The following is a 24989-nucleotide window of genomic DNA, read 5'->3' on the forward strand; positions in this document are numbered from 1 at the left end:
CGCGTGTGTTGGATGGTAGAACGTCCCTTCTTGCTGGTTTGTGGTGTTCCTCTTCTGGGAGAACAGCAACCCCTAGCGGCTTGTGCTGGGCAGCTGCGCGCAGATGGGGTTTCTAATTCTTGCCCGGCCACTATGAAAGAAGCTCTGCCCTGCTGCCTCAGGCTGCTGCTCCACTATGGCGGAGCCGCATTGGAGGGGAAACGGGCGGGAGGCTGTTTATTTCCATGAGGGTCCTCCAAGTTGCATTGCCGCCCAGGGGGTTAGGGTGCCCGGAGTTCTCTGGGATTTACATGTGCTGGGCTAAGCGTCCCGGGACATTTCCATCCAGCTGTGGGGTCACTGTCCCTTTAAGTCTTTCAAAAAGCACTCGCTTTGCTTTTTCCCAGGGGCGCTGGCTGTGGGGACCCACTCGCAGATTTTACTGTCCTGTTTCCTAGTATCCAGCACCCCACACACTGTGTGTCTGCGCTCCTAGTGCGGATGGCTAGGGCTGGGTGCTTAGCTGTCCTGGGCTCCCACTCCCTCCCTGCTCCGACTCCTCTCCTCCCACTGGGAGCTGGGGTGAGGGGCGCTGGGGTCCGGCTGGGTTGCAGCTTGTATCTTACCCCCTTCATGAGATGCTGGGTTCTCACAGGTGTAGATGTAGCCTGGCTGTTGTCCTGTATCTTCTGGTCTCTCTTTTAGGGATAGTTGTATTTGTTGAATTTTCAAAAATATGTATTGTTTTGGGAGGAGATTTCCGCTGCTCTACTCATGCTGCCATCTTGGCTCAGCACCCCACAAAGCATATTTTTTAAGTATTAAATGAAACTGACTTTCCACCTAGAATTTTATGTCCAACCAAACTGCAAGTATAGTAAAAATATTCTCAGGAACACAAAGCTTCAGAATGTTTTCCACCCTGAGTCACATAGTAAAAATGCTTTGCATTTCATAACTATGCAAATCAGGAGAACTTTCAAGAAATATAGAAAATAAGGATGACTGGGTTCATGGGGATGTGCATTAACAGCGTTAAACAAAAGCAAGCATCAAGGAAAAGAAGCAAGAGCATCCATAAGTCAAGACTGTAATTCTAGACACTATGACTGGTGTCTGGGAGTGAGGACATGTGACTGAGGTGAAGTACTGGAATGTTAGGGAGAATACCTAACTGTGGGGTGCATGTAGAGGAAATAAAAGTAAGGGCAAATTTCATAAAAGTAAAAATAAGGATAAGGATAAGAAAAACTCACAAAACATTTACATAACCATAGAGAGCCATGGTGAACTTGAAAAAGGGGTCAGATCTGTGTTCGGATTTTCTAGATTTACTTGAAGGAAAACACTTCACTACATAAACCTATCTTTAAAAGGCCCCTCAGTTTTCAAAGATTCACTAGTTCAAATTTTGTAGTAGATTACCTCTTGGCATCTCTGAAATGAAAGCACTTACCAGAAAAAAAAAAAAAAAGAATGATAACCTCTCATTTAGGGCAAAGGCTGACTTTTTCCATTCATTGTATGGTCTCTTTACATATTTGGTCATTTCTCATTGATGATGGGTTTTGTTCATTTTATAACACATTTACTTACAGAGTCCAGAATCCTTGTATTGTGTATTAACTCTAGTCCACAGATAAGTTATGACAGAGGGTCAGAGGGAGGGGTAAGACAACTTAACACATTCAGTTTAAGAGAAAATTGAGGTATAATTATTTGTTCCTGTAACTAATGGTCCTGGTAGGGGAAGAACAAGAAACTTGCTATGAGGTTATTCTTTTAAAAACTTAGTATTTTTTTAGTAGTTCAGAAGACACAAAACAATACCCAGTGAAAAGTTTTCTTACTGCTTCTGTCACCTAGCCACTTAGGCACCCTTTCAAGAGCCAACCAATTACAGAATTTTTTAAAAATACTAAATTCTTAAGATTTTAGACTATTTGCAAACATCTCTCCATAAATAAAAATTTATCTGTAAGTTATTAATTGGGGGTTTGAGCAACTATCTTTTCCTTTAGGCTTTACCTATTTGAAAAAAATTGTAGGGACTCTTGGGTGTTTTAACTCTTTTGTCTCTTAGGGATTTAAGAGATTTATTAATCATTTTGCTTACTAGCCCCTAATTTTTAATCATCTTCAGGGTTTTGTCTTTTATTCAGATATCATGACCATATCTTTCTTAGTGCTATTGTATTGTTTTAGAATTTTTTCCTGTTTCTGTTACATTTGCCTGTTGGTAGAAAATTGCTAGCCATTGGTAAAGCAAAAAGCAAGCAAGGCGATTTTAGGTAAAAGTCATGTAATAATAGTTCAATTTCAAATTAATGTAGGAACTATTGTGGGTTAATCTAGCATATGCTTGGACTATTTGCTTTAAAAATACACTGATTCTCCCAAGCATTTTGTGTTAAAAGCACTTTTAAAATGTTACAAAAATAGCTAACCTATTAGAAAATTACTTTTATAATCTTAAAATGTATGTTGACACTTTATTACATTTTGGAAATTTTTTTTACTGCTAGGTATTTGTAAAATACCTTCTTTTTAAAAAGAAATTTAGAATATAATACCTTCTGTAAAGCATATATCCCAAACCAAATATTTTCTTCTGTAAAAGGAACCAAAATGAACTCACACACACATACAAATATATTAATGCTTTCCCCCTTTAATCTTTAATGGCTTGGAAGACATTTTTTTCCTTCATATGAGTCCTTGATCCCTATGGCAACAAAAAATCCAAAATAAAAGAGCTGAAGTAAAATTGTCAAAAGAATATCCAGGTTTTATTGTTACCCTTCAGTTCCTCCAATACGTTCTAGGAAAAAATCAGTGTGTTAATTAAAACACTAAAGAAAATTAAAATACTCTCCAAATAACATTTCATATTATCATTGGGTGCCATTTTCAATTGCTGTCTTGGAATTTTAGATCTTTTTTTCTCTGGGTTGCAATTTTATTAACACTTTAACTGTTAGTCTGAAAAAGTAAATATTTAAATAGAAAAATTTGAAAATAGATATTAATCTGGTTTTGGAGCCACTTAGAAGAAAGGGAAGCAAATGACCTATAAAAAATTTCAGTCTTACTGTAATAATGAGTTAATACTCAATAATATAAAGAGCAGCTAGAATCAGTAAGACAAAGTTTGAAAAAGAGGAAGTATAAATGCCAGTAAACTTGAAAAGATGCACAGTATCATTAGAATTAGGAAATAAAAACAATCAGATATTTTTGGAGCCCAACATCTTAGCAAAAAATAAATTAAATTGAATATATGTTACTGTACTGTTAATGGTAATAATACTATATGTAGTTACACAATTAGTAATATGTACTGTGTACTCTTGATAAAATTGGTAAAGGCTTTTTATGAATGTCCTTAGACCTAGAGATTTTGTTTTTTGTACTTGGTCCTGCATAAATATGGGCACAGAGATGTTTATTGCAGCATTATCTTAACCAAAAAATTGGGAAGGCCCTAATTAATTTCTGCTAAAGGAATGCTACAAGTGTGTGTTTCTGTTTTAGAGCATTATGTAGTTATTAAAAAGAATAAAGTAGAGCTTTATGTCACAAAAAAGTAAGTTGCAGAGCATGTATAATACGATCTCATTTGTTTTTTGTTTGTTAGTTTGGGTGTAAATACAATAACCAGACTATTAACTATGGTTACCACTGGGAAAAGGGAAGAGAATTGGGAGAGAGGAATGGGAAGATTAACATTTTCCATTTTATTCTTTGTACTTTGAGACACTCCTGACACCAAGTGATCTGATAAAAATATATAAAACTGATAACTTTGCTGTTTTACTGTTTGCTATTAAGAAACCCTTCTAAGAAGTTTATTTTCCAAAGAATCAATACTATATAAGCATGTAGTTCCATTGCTTAATTCTAGAAAACACTATAGTGAAACTACAATATCTAATTTGCAACTTCTCTGAAGTTTTGAGCAGGCAATTAACTTTGTCTCCCCAAAGGTGAAATAAAGTAAATTAAACCCACCCAGCATGAGCTGGAGTGTTTAAGGTTCTAAAAGCAAATTATATTTGGTTAACAGCACTGGAAAATTCCCTGAGCACATATAGACACAAGATGACTCAACTGATTTGGTACAGCAGAACTCTACCAAGAAAGGTTTGTTAGTTGTAGTGGAAGGTAGAAATGATGGTTTTGAGGGATATGGGGAATTGCAATTGCCTTCCCAATACAGAGTACATTACTTCACTGCTTTTCTGTGCCAAGAGTTGTTTAGAAGTGGATCATTTGAGAGCTTTAGCTGTGTGTACTTGTTTTGTCCTTTATGCTGCATAACAAATTACTGACAAACTTTTGCTTGATTTATGCTGTCAGATTGCTATCACAAATAGTAGTTACAATAGAAAAAGACTAATAATCAAATGCTTATTATCAAAAATTTCAAAATATAAAGTAGAGTTGTATAGAAACTCCCTAATACATATAACCCAGCTTCAACTATTATCAATTCATAGCCTTTTTTTTCCATCTATGACCATACTTACTTCCCTTCCTCTTTCCATGGATTATTTTGAATTTTGAATTTTTTCAGTGCACTGTTCATATTTCATGACTTAGGTCTTTGTGACCATTTGCAGTGAAGCTGGTTGTCTTTAAGGGTAACACCTGTGACTTTGGTATTATTTGCCAATGTTCTCACATTATGGTATATGTTGAGGTGAACAACCTCTCTGAAACCTAAAGACAAAAGCATTGTTTTAAATTGCTTTATATTAAAGATTCTCCAGGCTGATTTTACCAGAATTCTAATTCAGTAACCCAGTTCTGTCTTACCCAGGATAGAGCAGCTTCTTAATGTTTCTGGACACAAGGGATTTAAATGTGGGGTGGGATTAGTCAAGTTTTTTGTACTGGTGCTTAACTTCTGGTACTCACCAAAAGAGAACGGTTTCCATCCTATGTTTTTAAAAAACACATAATTTTCAAGTGGAAACTATTAACTGCAAACTGAATAGTACTTACAACAGTTCAAGTTTACAGGAAGAAAATCCACAGAAGCATGGCACTATTGAGGAATGTCCTATTTATAAATGCATTGTCTCATTTTCCTGGACACAATTAAGATCTACGTATACATTACAGTTCTAGTTGGTTTACATGCTCCTGGCATGTATAGATAGAAAAAATAAACATTGTAAAAAATTCATTAAATATTTATTCATTGCTGTGGCTTAAGCAGTGAGGGAGGTATTAGGAGACAGTGATGACTAAGATAGGTTCCAGCCCTTAAGAAACTATATTTTTTTGTGGGTGAGTGTAGGTGGGTGGGGATGGTAGTGCGGGAAGTCTAATTTTATTAATCAAATGAATTAGAAGCTGACTTAAAAATAATTGTATATCTTTTATGGGTGATAAAAATAAGTCTTTTTTTAAATTAAAGTATGGTTGATATATAATCTTATGTTGATTTCAAATATACAAAACTGGTTCAGCAGTTATCCATATTATTAAATTCTCACCCCCTCTAGTGAGGTTACTGCCTTTCCATGTGGTAAGATGTTACACAATCACTGACTGTTTGCCATGCTGTACGATCGTCCCCATGACCAACTTCTATTGTGACTGCAAATTATTGTGCCCATTTATCCCCTTAACCCCCCACCCCACCCCTAACCCTCTCCTTTGGTAACCACTGTTACTTCTCAGTGTCTATGAGTCTACTGCTATTTTGTTCCTTCTGTTTTTGCTTTGTTTTTATATTCAACAAATAAGTGAAATCATATGGTATTTGTCTTTCCCTGCCTGGCTTGTGTCACTGAACATAATACCCTCTAGATCCATCCATGTTGTTGCAAATAGATCTCCCTTTATAAAAGTTAGTTTGCTAGTACTTAGTATTTTTGTGTTCATAGGCTACAGAACTGGGTAGATACTGGGCATTTTAGTATTTGAGTTTCATTTTTAATAAGCTTAGTGAAATATCTTTTAATTTCAACTGATACTTTATTGGCCTGGAAGGCACAGATAGGGAGGAAGGAAGGAAGGAAGGAAGGAAGGAAGGAAGGAAGGAAGGAAGGAAGGAAGGAAGGAAGGAAGGAAGGAAGGAAGGAAGGAAGGAAGGATCAGTGTTTAAGTGGACATTTGCTTATGTTTAAGGCCAGCATGGTCTTAACCCATTTTTTTTCTTATGGACAATATGAAAGGACAGTTGAGAAACAGGCCTTCAAGGGTGAGCTTTATCTACATAATAAGGGTAGATACTTATTTACTTTCAGGGTTTTCTGTTAGATATGTACAGCCAGTTCTCTAACATAAAGGCTAATCAATTTTTTTTTTAAAAGGTGTGGACACAGAGCAGCCTCAGACAAAAATGTGAAGTAGTCAGTGTATTTGGTATTTCCTACCTTCCAGAGAGCTGGCTCTCCAGTTTAGGTTGCCTGCAACTCCACTTCCTCTTCTAATCCCTCCCCGTAGCTCAGGCAAACAGACTCAGAAGATGTTAGATGGGAAGTAGGTTTGCCTTAACTGTTCTGCAAATTGATTTTACTTCAGTATATCTTGGATATTCCCCAAAGCATCACATAGAAATCTGCCTCATTCTTTTCAACAACTGTACAGGATTTCATGTCCTTGTACTATCATTTATTTAGTTAGAACCACACAGATAAACACTTTGTGTTACCATTTTTTTGCTCTTACAAACAATATTGCAGTGACTATCCTTATACAAAAATTTTGCATGCCTGTTTGGATGTGGATATCCAAGTTAACTAGATAAATTAATTTGTACCTACCTTCTGATAAATGAAAGTGGTATTTTGATGTGTACTTCTTCCATTTTGTGTTTGCTTATTGTCACTGTATTTTCCTGTGAACTTGATCTTTGCTCATCTTTCTGTTAGGTTGCCATTTTCGTATTGATTTTTCTGAGTTCTCTATAAATTAAGGAAATTAACCCTGATATGTGTTGTGATTTTCCAGATTTGTTCTTTTTTTTAAATTTTATGGTATACTTTTGGTTTATAGAAACTTGCATTATTTTTGGCTGTCAAAATTACCATTCTTTCCTTTTTTCATTAAAATATTGTTGATATACAGTCTTATATTTTAGGTATACAACACAGTGGTTCAACAGTTACCCATATTATTAAATCCTCACCCCCACTAGTTCAATTACTATCTGTCAACATTCGATCCTTTTATAGTTTCTTGGATTTACGCTCTTTTGTGTGTATCATAGTTGTCTTTTTATAGTTATACATTTGTAACTTCTTTAAATTAATCTTTTTCTATTTCTATAAAAAGTCTTAATACAGGAGTACATATTCATTATAAGAAATATTTAAAAACTGGCAAAATGAAAGTTTGTCCCCCAAATTAAATTCTCTTCCCAAACCTAACCACTTCACTTGATGTATATTTTTCCTTATGTGTGCATCATATTTCTATTTAATAAAATAGATGATTATCCTACCATTTATTAAATAGTCCATGATTTAAAATGGCACCTTTATCACAGTCTAAATTCTGGTAAAATCATGTGTCAGTTTGTGTAAATTTTGTTCTAATTTATAGCTCTAGTTAACTATTTCTATGTGTGGCCTCATTTTATTTTTATTTATTAAGATATCATTGATATGCAGTCTTTTTTTTGAGGTATCATTGATATACAATCTTAGGAAGGTTTCACATGAGCAACATAGTGATTACTACATTCACCCATATCATCAAGTCACCCCAAACCCCATTGCATTCAGTCATAGCATAGTAAGATATGCTAAAGAGTCCCTGCATGCCTTCCCCATGACGTCCCTACATTATGGGTGCTAATCATAATGCCCCTTAATCCCCTTCTCCCTCCTCCACCCACCCACCCTCCCCAACCCTTCTCCTTTGGTAATCACTAGTCCCTTTTTGGAGTCTGATTCTGCTGCTGTTTTGTTCCTTCAGTTTTGCTTCGTTGTTATACTCCATAAATGAGGGAAATCATTTGGTACTTGTCATTTTCCGCCTGGCTTATTTCACTAAGCATAGTACCCTCTAGCTCCATTCATGTTGTTGCAAATGGTAGGATTTGTTTTCTTCTTATGGCTGAATAGTATTCCATTGTGTGTATGTACCACATCTTCTTTATCTATTCATCTACTGATGGACACTTAGCTTGTTTCTATTTCTTGCCTATTGTAAATAGTGCTGCAATAAACATAGGGGTGGCATATGTCTTTTTGAATCTGGGATCCTGCATTCTTAGGGTAAATTCCTAGGAGTGGAATTCCTGATTTAAATGGTATTTCTATTTTTAGTTTTTTGAGGAACCTCTATATTGCTTTCCACAATGGTTGAACTAATTTACATTCCCACCAGTAGTGTAGGAGGGTTCCCCTTTCTCTGCATCCTCACCAGCATTTGTTGTTGTTGGTCTTTTGGATGTTGGCCATCCTAACTGGTGTGAAGTGATATCTGCCCTGATTCCAACATGTTCTACTACCACCTTGTCCTGTTATGTTCCAGTGCATCCTAACACTTTGAACTCAGAGTTAACTTCTTGGGTAAAATCTTCCTTCACTTCTTAGGTAAGTTAAGAACCTGTATGTGCCCTCTAGGCACCATTTATTTTTTTTCTTAAATAACAGCTTTCTTGAGATATACTTCACACACCATGCCATACACCATTTAATATACACATATGCAATAGTTTTTAGTATATTCATGGAGTTGTGTGACCATCACCATAATCAATTCTGTTTTATTCACTCCAAAAGAAAGCCTGTACCCAGTTAGCACTCACTCCTCTTCCTCCCCAAGCCCCTGGTCCTGGATGATTTTTTTTTTTTTGGTAAAATATATGTAACATAAATTTTGCCATTTTAACCATATTGTAAAGTGTACAATTTGTGGCATTAATTACATTCATGATGATGTGCAACTGTCACCACTGTTTCCAAAACTCTATCTCCCCAAGCAGAAACTCTATATGCATTAAACAGTAACTCCCCATTCCCCTCCTTCCCAGTCCTTGGCAACCATCATTCTACTTTCTGTCTGTGTGAACTTGCCTATCTTAGATAGTTCATCTAAATGGAATCATACAATATTTATCCTTTTGTGTCTGATTTCTTTTACTTTGCATAATGTTTTCAAGGTTCCATTACAGAACTTTCCTTTTTATGGCTGAATAATATTCTCTTGTGTATGTATACCACATTTTGTTTCTCCATTCATCAGTTGATGGCCATGTGGGTTGTTTCCACCTTTTGGCTATTGTGAATAATGCTGTTATGAACATTTAGCATATAAGTTATCTGTCTGAATCCCTGTTTTCAAATCTTTATGGTATATACCTGGAAGTGGAATTTCCAGGTCACTGATAATTCTATGTTTAATTTTTTGAGGAACCATCAAACTTTTCCACAGAGTCTATGCCATTTTATGTTCCTGCCAGCAATATGGCAGGGTTCTAATTTCCCCACATCACTTATTTCCATGTTTTGATTATAGTCATTCTAATAGGTATGGAGTAGTATCTCATTGTGATTTTGATTTGTATGTCCCTAATGATTAATGACATTGAGCATTTTTCATACGCTTAGTGGCCTTTTCTATATCTTTGGAGAAATGTCCATTCAAATCCTTTGCCCATTTTAAATTGCCATGTTTTTGTTAATGAGTTAGATTCTTTATATTTTTTTGGATATTAAATGCTTATTAGATACATGATTTGCAAATCAGTTTCTCTCATTCTGTGGGTTGTCTTTTCAGTCTTTTGGTCCATTTATCTTTTACAGCCTTTACAAGTTTGTATTCATAATTTTAAAAAATTTGGATTAATGTCTGTCTCCACCATTTGAATGTGAACACCATTAGGGAAGAGGTGTATCAGTTTTTTTTATCACTTTTATAATACTATGCCTAGCACATGTGCTAAATATTTCTTGAATGAATGATGAACTAAGTTCTTTTAATATGAATTGTTCCATTGATCTGTCTATTCTATCTTAAATGTCAGTAGTACTCAATCTTGGCCTCGCTTGTTACTCTTGTTTTTCATTATCTTCCCAGCTATTTCCTAGCTATTGTCATATTAATTCATGCCATCTCTATCATCCTGAGTCACTGTCATTTTAGATAACTCATTTTTTCTTTCAGAATACTTTCTTGGTCGGATAAAGAATGCAAATTTGTTTAGTAGTGTGGGCTTCTATAGCAAAATAACATGGACTGGGTGGTTTAAACAACATTTATTTCTCACAGTTCTGGAATCTGGGAGGTCAGTGATCAAGGTGCTGGCAGATTTAGTGTGAGTGAGGGCCCACTTCCTGGTTTGTAGATGGATGCCTTCTTGCTGTATCTTTACATGTTAGAGAGAGAGAGCAACTCTCTTGTGTTTCTTTATGGGCACTAATTCATAAGGGCTCCATTCTCAGGACCTTATTACCTCCCAGGACCCTACCTCTCTAAATACCACCACATTGAGGGTTAAGGCTTTAACAATATTGTTAAATAACAAAAATTCAACTGAGTAATTTTAAAGACCAAATTGGCTTTATTCAATGATTCATAAATCAAGAGGCATCTCATATCTAGCTCATATTAGCAAGGAATGCATTGTTTTAGGCAAGGTCACCTTCCTAAGGAAAATGGAAGGAGTCTTTTGGGTGAATTATTTCACTAGTCCTGACCAATTTTATATTGACTGGTCAAAGGTTAAACATTCCTGGGGAGTTGAAACTGCAATTAGGAACATTTAGTCTTGGTTTGCTGATGTGGAGTTTAGCACAAGTAACTCCACTTTGGCCCTACTGTCTCCTTTTTAATGATGTGAATTTTAGTGGGTGGCACAAACATTCAGTCCATAGTGGTACTGGAACTAACAAATGAAAGAATTAAATAATTAAGCAGAGTGGGGCTCTAGCATCATCAGTCTCACAGGTGGGACCAGGATAGAACAGCTGAAAACATTCAGATTTGCAGGAAATCCATCTGATGGCAGAAGGCCATTTGTATAGATTCATAATTCATATGATACATTCATAATCTGTGTAAGATTAGTAATAAGTTCATGGATATAGGTCATTAATAAATATGAACTGTACTTAGTTTAAGAGAACTATTATGAATCTATATATGAATTTTTCATAGCTCCAATAGAGTAATTTTGAGTAGTATTCTTTTCTGTATAATTTTATTTTCTTATTAGTGTTCTTAAAATATTTCTTCCTTTCTTCTAGATTTAAGCAATCAAGATAAATCAAGCTGGGAAATCATGGCAGAAGGTGGATTTGATCCCTGTGAATGTGTTTGCTCTCATGAACATGCGATGAGAAGGTTGATCAATCTGGTGAGATGAATAGAATAGTCCTATTCAGAACTGAACTCTACCCTCTCTATCCTGTTTTTCTGAGAATGTTGGTTATTGGAAGATTTTTGTCTGATGGTCACTAAAAATTATTTCATAATTGGAATTCCATAGTAGTTTAAGTCATTATGGTTAAAATTCTTGCCAGCAGTTCTTTTATTAGTGATAAAAACAGGTTGCTTTTTTTTTTTATGGTAGGTTTATGTTGGTGAAACTTGCCATCATGGTTAAGTACACATCTGTGTACAGCTTTTTCTGTTCTGTGTTAATGTACATATATAGTCTTAAGCTGTGTGAAGCTGGTTTACCTGATAAACTACTTTGAAGTCATAGTTCCTGTTATGATATGGTTCATATCCTAATCTAACAACAGTATAACAGTAAAAATCTCTAAAGCATTTCCAAATCCAAATCATTAATTTGACAGAGGCAAATTTCTGAACAACAGGCTTCAGATAGTCTCATTGAATTGATTGTAGTGAGATTTGAATTGTAGGGTTTTTAAGACTTTCCTAGTCTATAAGCTTAAATACAGGAATCTTTATGTATTATATTTTATACTTTCTATGTACCAAAGGAGAAATTTGACCATTATGCTCATTATGTTATACATTATAACAACATTTTGTTGTTATTTTAGAATACTCTTGTATAGGGGTATATTATCATAAGCCAGTTAATAAAGGCAAGTACATTTGCTCAAATATTTGAATTTTGGTAGTTAATAAACAGGTTTTCTGCCAATTCAGTTTCTGTATATAGTGATTGGAAGTGTGTTCCTTGTGAATGATACTACTTTTAGTGTCAGCATATACCAGGACTTATGATCCTTAAGAATGTCTTAGAGAGAAAGCAGTAAACTAAGAACTTATAAATTAAATCAGACTCTTTTGGATATAGAAATAATGGGAATGTTGTTTCTCTGGTAACTTGATGTAAAGATAGATAATATTTACAAAATGTTTACTGTTTATGAATTTAAAGAGCTGATATTTCTGTCTAAATTCAGTCCAACATAAAGCAAACATTCTCAAATTACTGTCATATTATGAACAAAAAATGGATTTATGATTTAACTGTGTTAAAATTTCCCAGGATACCAGTTTTTAATAAGGGTCACTACTTCTTTTTACTTCTTAGTATAGTATTTTTTGTTTTTATAATTAGTGTCATGCTTTTTATATTAGGTCTGTTGCCCTTTTAGAGATGGCTAAAACTGAACCCTACTTTATATGATATCCTGTATATTTCTATTCTCCCCTTTGCTCACCTTGTTCTAACAATTCTTGCCTTCTGACTGTTCTTGGAAAATACAGGTCATATTCAAAGGATCAAAAGTGTAAAGACTTTAGACTTTTTGTTACTTGAGTAGATTGTCAGGAAAGCCATCTACTGATGGACACTTAGGTTGCTTCCATTTCTTAGTTATTGTAAAAAGTGCTGCAATAAACATAGGGGTGCATATGTCTTTTCAAATCTGAGAAGTTGTATTCTTTGGGTAAATTCCAAGGAGTGGGATTCCCAGGTCAAATGGTATTTCTATTTTTAGTTTTTTGAGGAACCTCCATATTGCTTTCCACAATAGTTGAACTAATTTACATTACCACCAGCAGTGTAGGAGGGTTCCTCTTTCTCCACATCCTCGCCAACATTTGTTGTTCTTAGTCTTGTCGATGCTGGTCATCCTTACTGGTTTGAGGTGATATCTCATTGTGGTTTTAATTTGCATTTCCCTGATGATTAGTGATGTGGAGCATCTTTTCATGTGTCTGTTGGCCATCTGAATTTCTTCTTTGGAGAACTGTTTCTTCATATCCTCTGCCCATTTGTTAATTGGGTTATTTGCTTTTTGGGTATTAGGTATTATATATTTTGGATGTTAACCCGTTGTCAGATATGTTATTTACGAATATATTCTCCCATACTGTAGGATGCCTTTTTGTTCTGTTGGTGGTATTCTTTGACATATATAGAAACTTTAGTTTGATGTAGTCCCAAGAGTTCATTTTTGTTTTTGTTACCCTTGCTCGAGGAGATGCGTTCAAGAAGTCGCTCATGCTTATATTCAGGAGATTTTTGCCTATGTTGTCTTCTAAGAGTTTTATGGTTTCATGACTTACATTCAGGTCTCAAGACAGTTGATTTAGTTAGGACAGTGTTACATGACTCTAGGACAGACTTTTTCAGAAAGATGAATTGGTAAAATACCTGGTGAGTCTAGACATCTTGTGGCCTACATGACTGAATAAGTTGTCAAAAGTCATAGAAAACCAAGTAAATGGAAAAAAAAAAGAATATTAACTTTAAGGAAACACAGAAAATAGTATAAAATATTACAGTTTACAACATGGCTCAACTGTGCAGAGCATTTACATAGTCAAGTAATGTTAAAACTGACTATTGAATTAAACGTATTTATGATATAACTATTATTAAGAGATGGAAAGAGTGGACATGTGTGGTGGGTCCAGGAAAAGAAAGAGAGATAATTCTTCAGATTTAATCCTGGTGAATGAATGGATTTTGCTGAAAGCTGAAAAATCAATAGTACCATAATGCATATTTATATATGACGACATGGAGGTAAATACTAAAATGATCAACTGAAAGTTGAAGTGGTTTCCTCTGGAGGGTAAATATGTAGGAAGTGATGGGGAACTCCTTTTTTATCTGAACAAACTTGTAGAACTGCTCAACTCTAAATGTGTACATGAATGACCAGTAATAATTAAAACAACAAAAGAGAAGGCAAAAACCTCCAATGAGTGAGTACAAAGAGAAGTGTGAATCTGTTGCATAGCTGGGTGTGTTGTGCATCTTTTTCCCTCTGTGGAATATAAAGTGACTGACAGTGGCCTTTGCTACAAGTCTAAATCCAAGCTTACTGCTTTCTAAGAAAAGAAGATATTCATAGGGAGGACTCCTAATTGGGTGTTAAGAACTGAGAGAGAAGTCACGGTAACCCCAGACTTCTATAGTGGATGTAAAGTAAGAAGGACAAGAAAGAGTGCCTGGTCCAGGAATGGAATATTACTTTAAAGCCTTAGAAAGAAGCTTTCCCTACATAATTTGAACATTAAGGTGTTCTCTAGCTTTCCTGCATGCTTCCTTGATAAGGGAAGCCATTTATATAACCTAACTACACCAATCTAGTCCTCCTTTAGTAAATATGGAGAGAAAAACAAGAAAGCAGTTAAAGAAAATAAGAGGACCACAGTATGGTTGGGCACAGCTACATTAGAAGACAAGATGAAGTGCTTAGATGTGTTTAATATGAAAAAATCTTTTTGAGTGTTACAGCTATAAATAATGTGCTGGTCTTGAATATCACCAGCAACATGATTTTCTGAAATGGTGAACAATTCTTTGTATATTTGTAGACAAAACTATAATTTTCCCTTGATTTAAATGCTAAATTAAATTCCTTGATAATTCAATGTCAACCCATCCAAAACTACTTTTTCTTTGAAATGGTCTTAGATTATAGGCTCAGATTTTTCGCTTATGTGAATGTATGGCAAGACATTTGAAAGTCATGTGGGGTATAAGCCAATCACAACAACCAAAGGTCTACCTCTCATATGTCCAGGATGCCCTAAGACTGACACATTTGAGAACCTTTGAATAGGAAGAGAATTAGGGTTAAAAAATAAAAGGAAACCCAAATAAGCTAATGAAGGAAGGCAAGAAGAAAGAAGAGAGACATAGTTAATAGAAAGCATAAAGTAAAATGTGTGTGTAGATTATATTCCCTTATTAAAAGAGACAGATTGGAGGTTTTTTTTAATTGACACATAATTGATATACAGCCTTATATTAGTTTCAAGTGTATAGCACATTGGTTCAACAATTATCCGTATTACTAAATCCCCCCCCACTAGTACAGCTACAGTCTGTCAACATAGGAAGATGTTACAGATTCATTGACTATATTCTCCATGCTGTACTACTATCCCCATGACCAACCTATATTATGATTGAGAATTTTTATGCCCTGTTATCCCCCTCAACTTCCCCTTCCCCCCCACCCCACATTCCCCCATGGTAACCACCAGTCACTTCTCAATATCTGTGAGTCTACTGCTGTTTTATTCGTTCTGTTTTGTTTTGTATTTATATTCCACAAGCAGATGAAATCATTGGAGTTTTTAAATGCTGTTTACAAAGGGACAGGCACTAAAAACAGAATGTCATAGACAAGTGGTAAAGGAGTGGGGAAAAACTGTTCCAAAAGAATGTGATACTCTTAGTCTCAGACAAAATATAATTAAAAGCCAAAACAATTAAGTGGAACTTAGGAATAATAATGCCAAAGGATAGAATCCATCAAAAAGATATGAACCTTTATGTCCTGAACAACAGAGAATGCAAAAAACCATTGGAAATACAAGAGATGTGTTTGGGAAGTATCTGATGAATGGTAATGAAAGCCATAGACAAGAGATGCCTTAACAGGTTACAGTGTGAGAGTGTATGTGTATGGAGGTCAGTATAATGTGCTCATAAATGTGTAGACAAGGTTCCAAGGGATATACCTCAGACTTGTAACAATGGTTACACTGGAGAGAGTTTGAAGGAAGTCTAGGCACTATTTTAAGCCCACAGGAAGCCTCTGATACAGATTTTCCTTTTACCAGTGAAGAAACTGAGGTACAGAGAGGTTTAGTCACTTTCCTGGGTGTTGGAGCTGACTAGCAAGTGGCAGAGGCATTCAGTAGTAGCAGGTTAGCCCTAAGCCTTGTGCAGTTCCTTCAGTACCACATCCTGTTCTGCTGCCTGTTAGTGTCCTTCATGCACCTTCAAAAGCATTGTATTTGCAATCAAGGTGGGTAGAAGGATAGGGGAAAGCTGCCAGAGAGACGCTTCACTGTAGTTTTACATTTTAAAACTATATTTTAAAACTATGTGAATGGGAAAACCAGGGAGGGGCGAAGCAAAGATGGCGGCATGAGTAGAGCAGTGGAAATCTCCTCCCAAAACCATATATATTTTTGAAAATACAACAAATACAACTATTCCTAAAAGAGAGACCAGAAGACACAGGACAACAGCCAGACTACATCTACACCTGCGAAAACCCAGTGCCTCTTGAAGGGGTTAAGATACAAGCCACGGCCCAGCGGGACCCGAGCGCCCCTCACCCCAGCTCCCAGCGGGAGGAGAGGAGTCAGAGCAGGGAGGGAGAGGGAGCCCAAGACTGCTAAATAACCAGCCCTAGCCATCCACAGTGGGAGCGCAGACACACAGAGTGTGGGGTGCTGGATACTAGGGAAACAGGACAGTAAGGCCTGTGAGCGGGTCCCCGCAGCTGGCACCCTGCAATGTGGCAGAGGCATTCAGTGGTAGCAGGTTAGCCCTAAGCCTTGTGCTGTTCCTTCAGTACCACATCCTGTTCTGCTGTCTGTTAGTGTCCTTCATGCACCTTCAAAAGCATTGTATTTGCAATCAAGGTGGGTAGAGGGATAGGAGAAAGCTGCCAGAGAGACATGGGACAAAAGAAAAGCGTGTGCCCTTTGAAAATCTTACAGGGACGGGCCTCACAGCTGGACGGAAGCAGCCTGGCACAGTCAGCCCAGTAACTGGGAATCCTGGGGAACTCCGGGTGCCCCAATCCCCTGGGCAGCAGTGCAGCTTGGAGGCCCCTCATTGTGATAAACAGCCTCCCACTCGTACTCCTCCGGTGCGACTCTGCCATAGCAGCAGCGGCCACGCCCACAGCAACTGGACAGAGCTTCTTCCACAGAGGGCGGGCAGGAATCAGACACCCTGTCTGCATACAGCTGCCCAGCACAAGCCGCTAGGGTCACTGTTCTCCCAGGAGAGGAAGGCTACAAACCAGCAAGAAGGGACGTTCTCCCAGCTGACACACGCGCGAGCTCCCCACAACTACCTCTATTGCCATGAAAAGGCAGAAGAATTTTATACAGACCAAAATCACAGAGTCAACCCTTGAGAAGGAGATAGACCTAACCAATCTTCCTGAAAAAGAATTCAAAATAAGGGTCATAACCATACTGATGGAGCCACAGAAAAATATGCAAGAGCTAAGGGATGAAGTCCAGAAGGAGATTCATTATGCATTCAATATGCATTCAATATGCATTCAACACAGAGGAGAAATGAAACAATCTCTGGAAGGACTTAGGAGCAGACTGGATGAGGTGCAAGAGGCCATTAATAGAATAGAAATCAGAGAACAGGAACACAGAGAAGCTGACGCAGAGAGAGATAAAGGATCTCCAGGAATGAAACAATATTAAGAGAACTGTGTGACCAATCCAAAAGGAACAATATCTGCGTTATAGGGGTACCAGAAGAAGAGAGAGAAAAAGGGATACAAAGTGTCTTTGAGGAAATACTAGCTGAGAACTTCCCCAAAATGGGGGAGGAAATAACCGATCAGACCACAGAAGTACACAGAACTCCCAACAGAAGGATCCCAAGTAGGACAACACCAAGACACATAATAATTAAAATGGCAAAGATCAAGGACAAGGACAGAGTTTTAAAGGCATCTAGAGAGAGGAAAAAGGTCACCTACAGGCTATCATCAGACTTCTCAACGGAAACCTTACAGGCCAGAAGAGAATGGCATGATATATTTAATGCAATGAAACAAAAGGGCCTTGAACCAAGAATACTGTATCCAGCATGATTATCATTTAAATATGAAGGAGGGATTAAAAAATTCCCAGACAAGCAAAAGTTGAGGGAATTTGCCTCCCACAAACCACCTCCACAGGGTATTTTAGAGGGACTGCTCTAGATGGAAGCACTCCTAAGACTAAACAGATGTCACCAGAGAAAATAAAATCACAGCAAAGAGAGCAGACCAACCAAATACTAACTAAAGGCAAAAAATAGAATCAACAACTCACAAAAGCAGTTAAAGGAAACACAAAAGAACACAGAATAAAACAATCAACATATAAAGAATGGAGGAGGAGGAATAAGAAGGGAGAGAAATAAAGAATCACCAGACAGTATTTATAATAGCTCAATAAGCAACTTAAGTTAGACAGTAAGATACTAAAGAAGCTAACCTTGAACCTTTGATAACCACAAACTTAAAGCCTGCAATGGCAATAAGTACATATCTTTCAATAATCACCCTAAATGTAAATGGACTGAATGCACCAATCAAAAGACACAGAGTAATAGAATGGATAAAAAAGCAAGACCCATCCATATGCTGCTTAAAAGAGACTCACCTCAAACCCAAAGACATGCACAGACTAAAAGTCAAGGCATGGAAAAAGATATTTCATGCAAACAACAGAGAGAAATAAACAGGTGTTGCAATACTAGTATCAGACGAAATAGACTTCAAAATAAAGAAAGTAACAAGAGATAAAGAAGGACATTACATAATAATAAAGGGCTCAATCCAACAAGAGGATATCACCTTTATAAATAAATATGCATTCAACACAGGAGCACCAGCATATGTGAAACAGATACTAACAGAACTAAAGGAGGAAATAGAGTGCAATGCATTCATTTTACAAGACTTCAACATGCCACTCACTCCAAAGAATAGATTCACTGGACAGAAAATAAGTAAGGACACAGAGGCACTGAACAACACACTAGAACAGATGGACCTAATAGACATCTATAGAACTCTACATCCAAAAGCAACAGGATACGCATTCTTCTCAAGTGCACATGGAACATTCTCCAGAATAGACCACATACTAGGCCACAAAAAGAGCCTCAGTAAATTCAAAAAGATTGAAATTCTACCAACCAACTTCTCAGACCACAGAGGTATAAAACTAGAAATAAATTGTACAAAGAAAGCAAAAAGGCCCACAAACACATGGAGGCTTAACAACATGCTCCTAAATAATCAATGGATCAATGCCATATATGGAAACAGATGACAACAACAACACAAAACCCCAACTTCTGTGGGACACAGTGAAAGCAGTCTTAAGAGGAAAGTATATAGCAATACAGGCATACGTAAAGAAGGAAGAACAATCCCAAATGAATAGTCTAACGTCACAATTATTGAAACTGGAAAAAGAAGAACAAATGAGGCCTAAAGTCAGCAGAAGGAGGGACATAATAAAGATCAGAGAAGAAATAAGTAAAATTGAGAAGACTAAAACAATAGAAAAAATCAATGAAACCAAGAGCTGGTTCTTCGAGAAAACAAACAAAATAGATAAGCCTCTAGCCAGACTTATTAAGAGAAAAAGCATTGTATAAACATAAACAAATGAGAAATGAGAAAGGAAAAATCACGACGGACCCCATAGAAATACAAAGAATTATCAGTGAATACTATGAAAACCTACATGCTAACAAGCTGGATAATCTAGAAGAAATGGATAACTTCCTAGAAAAATAGAGCTTTCCAAGACTGACCAAGGAAGAAACACAAAATTTAAACAAACCAATTGCAAGCAAAGAAATTGAAGTGGTAATCAAAAAACTACCCAAGAACAAAACCCCCGGGCCAGATGGATTTACCTTGGAATTTTATCAGACATACAGAGAAGATATAATACCCATTCTCCGTAAAGTTTTCCAAAACACAGAAGAGGAGGGAATACTCCCAAACTCATTCTATGAAGCCAACATCACCCTAATACCAAAACCAGGCAAAGACCCCACCAAAAAAGAAAATTACAGACCAATATCCCTGATGATTGTAGATGCAAAAATACTAAAAATATTAGCAAACCGAATTCAAAAATATATCGAAAGGATCATACACCATGACATAGTGGGGGATTCATCCCAGGGATGCAAGGATGGTACAACATTCGAAATCCACCAACATCATCCACGACATAAACAAAAAGAAGGACAAAAACCACATGATCATCTCCATAGATGCTGAAAAAGCATTCAACAAAATTCAACATCCATTCATGATAAAAACTCTCAGCAAAATGGGTATACAGGGCAAGTACCTCAACATAATAAAGACCATATATGATAAACCCACAGCTAACATCATACGGAACAGCGAGAAGCTGAAAGCTTTTCCTCTGAGATTGGGAGCAAGACAGGGATGTCCCCTCTCCCCACTGTTATTTAACAGAGTACTGGAAGTCCTAGCCACGGCAATCAGACAAAACAAAGACATCCAGACTGGTAAAGAAGTAGTAAAACTCACTATTTGCAGATGACATGATATTGTACATAAAAAAACCTAAAGACTCCACTATGAAACTACTAGAACTGATATAGGAATACTGCAAAGTTGCAGGATATGAAATTAACACACAGAAATATGTTGCTTTCCTAAACACTAACAATGAACCAATAGAAAGAGAAATCAGGAATACAATTCCATTCACAATTGCATGAAAAAGAATAAAATACCTAGGAATAAACCTAACCAAGGAAGTGAAAGACCTATACCCTGAAAGCTATACAGAGAAATTAAAGAGGACACTAACAAATGGAAACTCATCCCATGCTCTTGGCTAGGAAGAATTAATATCGTCAAACTGGCCATCCTGCCCAAAGCAATATACAGATTTGATGCAATCCCTATCAAATTACCAACAGCATTCTTCAATGAACTGGAACAAATAGTTCAAATATTCATATGGAAACACCAAACATCCCAAATAGCCAAAGCAATCCTGAGAAGAATGAATAAATTGGGGGGGATCTTGGTCCCCAACTTCAAGCTCTACTACAAAGCCACAGTAATCAAGACAATTTGGTACTGCCACAAGAACAGAGCCACAGACCAGTGGAACAGAACAGAAACTACAGACACTAACCCAAACATATGTGGTCAATTAATATATGATAAAGGAGCCATGGATATACAATGGGGAAATGACAGTTTCTTCAACAGATGGTGCTGGCAAAACTGGACAGCTACATGTAAGAGAATGAAACTGGATCACTGTCTAACCCCATACACAAAAGTAAATTCAAGTTCATCAAAGATCTGAATGTAAGTCACAAAACCATAAAACTCTTAGAAAAAAACATAGGCAAAAATCTCTTGGACATAAACATGAGTAACTTCTTCATGTACATATCTCCCAGGCAAGGGAAACAAAAGCCAAAATGAACAAGTAGGACTACATCAAGGTGAAAAGTTTCTGTACAGCAAAGGACACCATCAATAGAACAAAAAGGTACCCTACAGTATGGGAGAATATATTCATAAATGACAGATCCGATAAAGGATTGACATCCAAAATATATAAAGAGCTCATGCACCTCAACAAACAAAAGCAAATAATCCAATTAAAAAATGGGCAGAGGTGCTGAACAGACAGTTCTCCAAAGAAGAAATTCAGATGGCCAACAGACACATGAAAAGATGCTCCACATTGCTAGTTATCAGAGAAATGCTAATTAAAACCACAGTGAGATATCACCTCACAACAGTAAGGATGGCTACCATCCAAAAGACAAACAACAACAAATGTTGGCGAGATTGTGGAGAAAGGGGGACCCTCCTACACTGCTGGTGGGAATGTAAATTAGTTCAACCACTATGGAAAGCAGTATGGAAGTTCCTCAAAAAGCTCAAAACAGAAATACCATTTGACCCAGGTGTTCCACTTTTAGGAATTTATCCTAAGAATGCAGCACTCCAGTTTGAAAAAGACAGATGCACACCTATGTTTATCGCAGCACTATTTACAATAGGCAAGAAATGGAAGCATCCTAAGTGTCCATCAGTAGATGAATGGATAAAGAAGATGTAGTACATATACACAATGGAATATTATTCAGCCATAAGAAGAAAACAAATCCTACCATTTGCAACAACATGGATGGAGCTAGAGAGTATTATGCTCAATGAAATAAGCCAGGCAGAGAAAGACAAATACCAAATGATTTCACTCATATATGGAGTATAAGAACAAAGAAAAACTGAAGGAACAAAACAGCAGCAGACTCACAGAACCCAAGAATGGACTAACAGTTACCAAAGGGAAAGGGAATGGGGAGGATGGGAGGGAAGGGATGGGTAAGGGTGGGGGCAAGGAAAGGGGGTATTACGATTAGCATGTATAATGTGGCAGGGGGGCATGGGGAGGGCTGTGCAACACAGAGAAGACAAGTAGTGATTCTATAACATCTTACTATGCTGAAGGACAGTGACTGTAATGGGGTTTGTGTGGGGGACTTGGTAAAGGGGGCACCCTAGTAAACATAATGTTCTTCATGTAATTGTAGATTAATGATAACAAAATAAAAAAACTGTGAATGAATTGCTTATTCAGATTATTAACTTAAAAATAAACTTTCTAAGCTACTTCAAAGGCATTATAAGCAGTACGGTTATTCTGAAAATTAATAATTACAGACTTTTCACTGAGGAATTAATGTTTTGAATGCACTACTAGTATGATGTGATTTGAAAAGAAAACATTTTATTAAGTTTAGCTTTTTAATAATTCTAATAAGACTTTCTTCTTACATCTTTGATTTCTAAATTGTTAGAATTTTTTCTCATCAGCATGTAAAAATTATGAAAATGGAAAAAACTTGTCTGTCCTCTATGGCTAAGTGGATAAAAACAGTAATTCAAATTCTTTATCATTGTCTTATCAGTACTTAAGTTTTGAGTGCTTAACTGCTAAGCTGTACCAGTACAAAGAATATAAATCTGATTTTCATTCATTTTATTGTCTATCTGCAATATACACTTTAAAGCAAATGATTATCTCTGACTGTTATAGGAGTGTTTTAAATGATACATTACAAACTGTTTCAAAGTTCAAGGCTGGTAAGACTGCAGTACAAAGAATGTCCATTTTGGGGTGCTCATGACAAAGCTTTACTTGCTCTTAGCTTGTCTCCAATGATTTAGTTACATCATTGACTTACACAAGTGTTAGACTGCTCTTAATACAATTGTGTTTTATCATGTGCATATGTTTCTATTTGTCTTAGGAATTTTCAAAAACATTGAAAAATGGAGGCATCTGACAATACATTTTTCTATCGTAGTCTCATACTGTAATTAGAGCTTTAATGCTTTACATGTTAAATACTGGCTAGTAAGACTCAAAAGGGTAGATAAGAATACACAGTGAGTCCCTTTCAATTAAGATCAGATATTTTTATCACGTTACATGTCATTCTGTATCATTACTTGATTTAGTATGGGAATATGCCAGTGATAAATACAGATTTTTTCTGACGTAGTAGTAGAATACTACTACAGAGAACAGGAAAAACACAGAGCATAAACTTAAGTTCACATCTCTAAATCCTTCTGTTCTCTCTTTCTGGGATTCCTATCATTAATAGAAGAAACTATCTACTGTATATAATAGAATACTACTACATGTGTAAAAAATATGCCAACACAAACCCATAATTAATTATAAATCATTCTTTCAAGTTGTCTACTATTTTTGTGTGTGTACCCCCTTTGAGGTTACTATTCTTCAAAAGCAATGAACTGTTTTCTTATAACTACTATATCTAGTTGTTTTGTTTTTAAAAAAATCACTCATATTTACTTTTAACCATAAAAATGTCCTGGAGAGTGACTTTTTCCATTTCCATTGAAGCCTTTTGCAGAATTCTGGTTTTACCTTCTCTTCTCTTGCTACCTCCTTTTCCTGCTGTTCTCCTTGACTGGCTGTCTCTTGGCATATAGTTCCTTCTGTTAATGATAGGAGTTCCAGAAAGAGAAAACAGGTGGATTTAGAAATGTGAACTTAGATTATTCTGTGTTTTCCGTGCTCTGTGTTGTAACCTAATATTTGGAATGCAGATAATCCCTTTTTTTATTTATTGAGTTTTGTATTTCAGTTCTAAACAGTGTAACTGAAACTTCTGCATCTTTAATTTACTTAAATGTGTTTCCAGGTTAAAGCGCTATAAGCATTTGGTCTGGGAGATCCTTAATCAGATTAATCTTTATAGGCCTGAAGTCCCTGTAAATTTTGACTAACGTTTACTATAGTTAAGTAAGTCACATTAAGACCAATTGGACTTTTTCCTGAAAGAAAAATATGTGTGCCTGAAAAATTTGAGAAACCTCTCTACCCAGCAAATACATCTACTACTAGTATTTCTTACTATTTATTTATTTGAATTTTTGTAAAATATTTGATTATTGATATAAATAATATGTTAATGTGTTCCTTTAATAAAAAAAGTCAGTACTTTCATATGTGTGTGTGTGTGTGTGTGTGTGTGTATTTCCCCCAATTTAATAATAATATTTAGCATTTTCTATGTTGCTATAAAACCTTTTAAATCATATAATTAACTTTGGGGTTTTATTTCATCAGTAAAGGAAATTTTAGTGGACTTCTTTTTCTCAAATCTTAATACTTTTTATCAATATCATCAAGGCACTGGAAGACTAAATAGTCCTTTTCTCATTAGTACTACAATTGATTTTACCAATTAGGAAGTGAGGTTTTAATTTATTTAAAAGATAAAATAATGATTGCATGTCCTCATGGCACAAAATTCAAGCAGTACCAAGTATAGAAATAGAAAAGTAAAAATCTCCCTATGTTCCTCAATCCTTTGTTGCCTCTTTACTGAATATAACTACTAATATTTCTTTTATATTGTTCTAGTTACTACATCTGTATAACAAATTACTCTAAAACATAGTGGCCCAAAACAAGCTTTTATTGAGTTGTATCTGAAATTCATACAGAGCACGGAGGAGACGGCTTGTCTGCTGCACATGTGTAAGTTC

The 24989-nt window shown here is 36.2% G+C and overlaps 1 protein-coding gene across 3 annotated transcripts in view; it reads left to right on the forward strand.

The window, feature by feature from the left end:
• Positions 1-24989, forward strand: part of SMIM14 (small integral membrane protein 14) — an 87100-nt gene that overhangs the window by 19839 nt on the left and 42272 nt on the right. For all 3 annotated transcript variants that reach the window (XM_073237726.1, XM_037002812.2, XM_037002814.2), the window contains one exon: positions 11193-11302. In XM_073237726.1, the coding sequence (XP_073093827.1) occupies positions 11193-11302 (110 nt within the window). The remainder of the gene's footprint in view (positions 1-11192; positions 11303-24989) is intronic.

This window comes from Manis javanica, chromosome 5, assembly GCF_040802235.1.
Source record: "Manis javanica isolate MJ-LG chromosome 5, MJ_LKY, whole genome shotgun sequence".
NCBI lineage: Eukaryota > Metazoa > Chordata > Mammalia > Pholidota > Manidae > Manis > Manis javanica.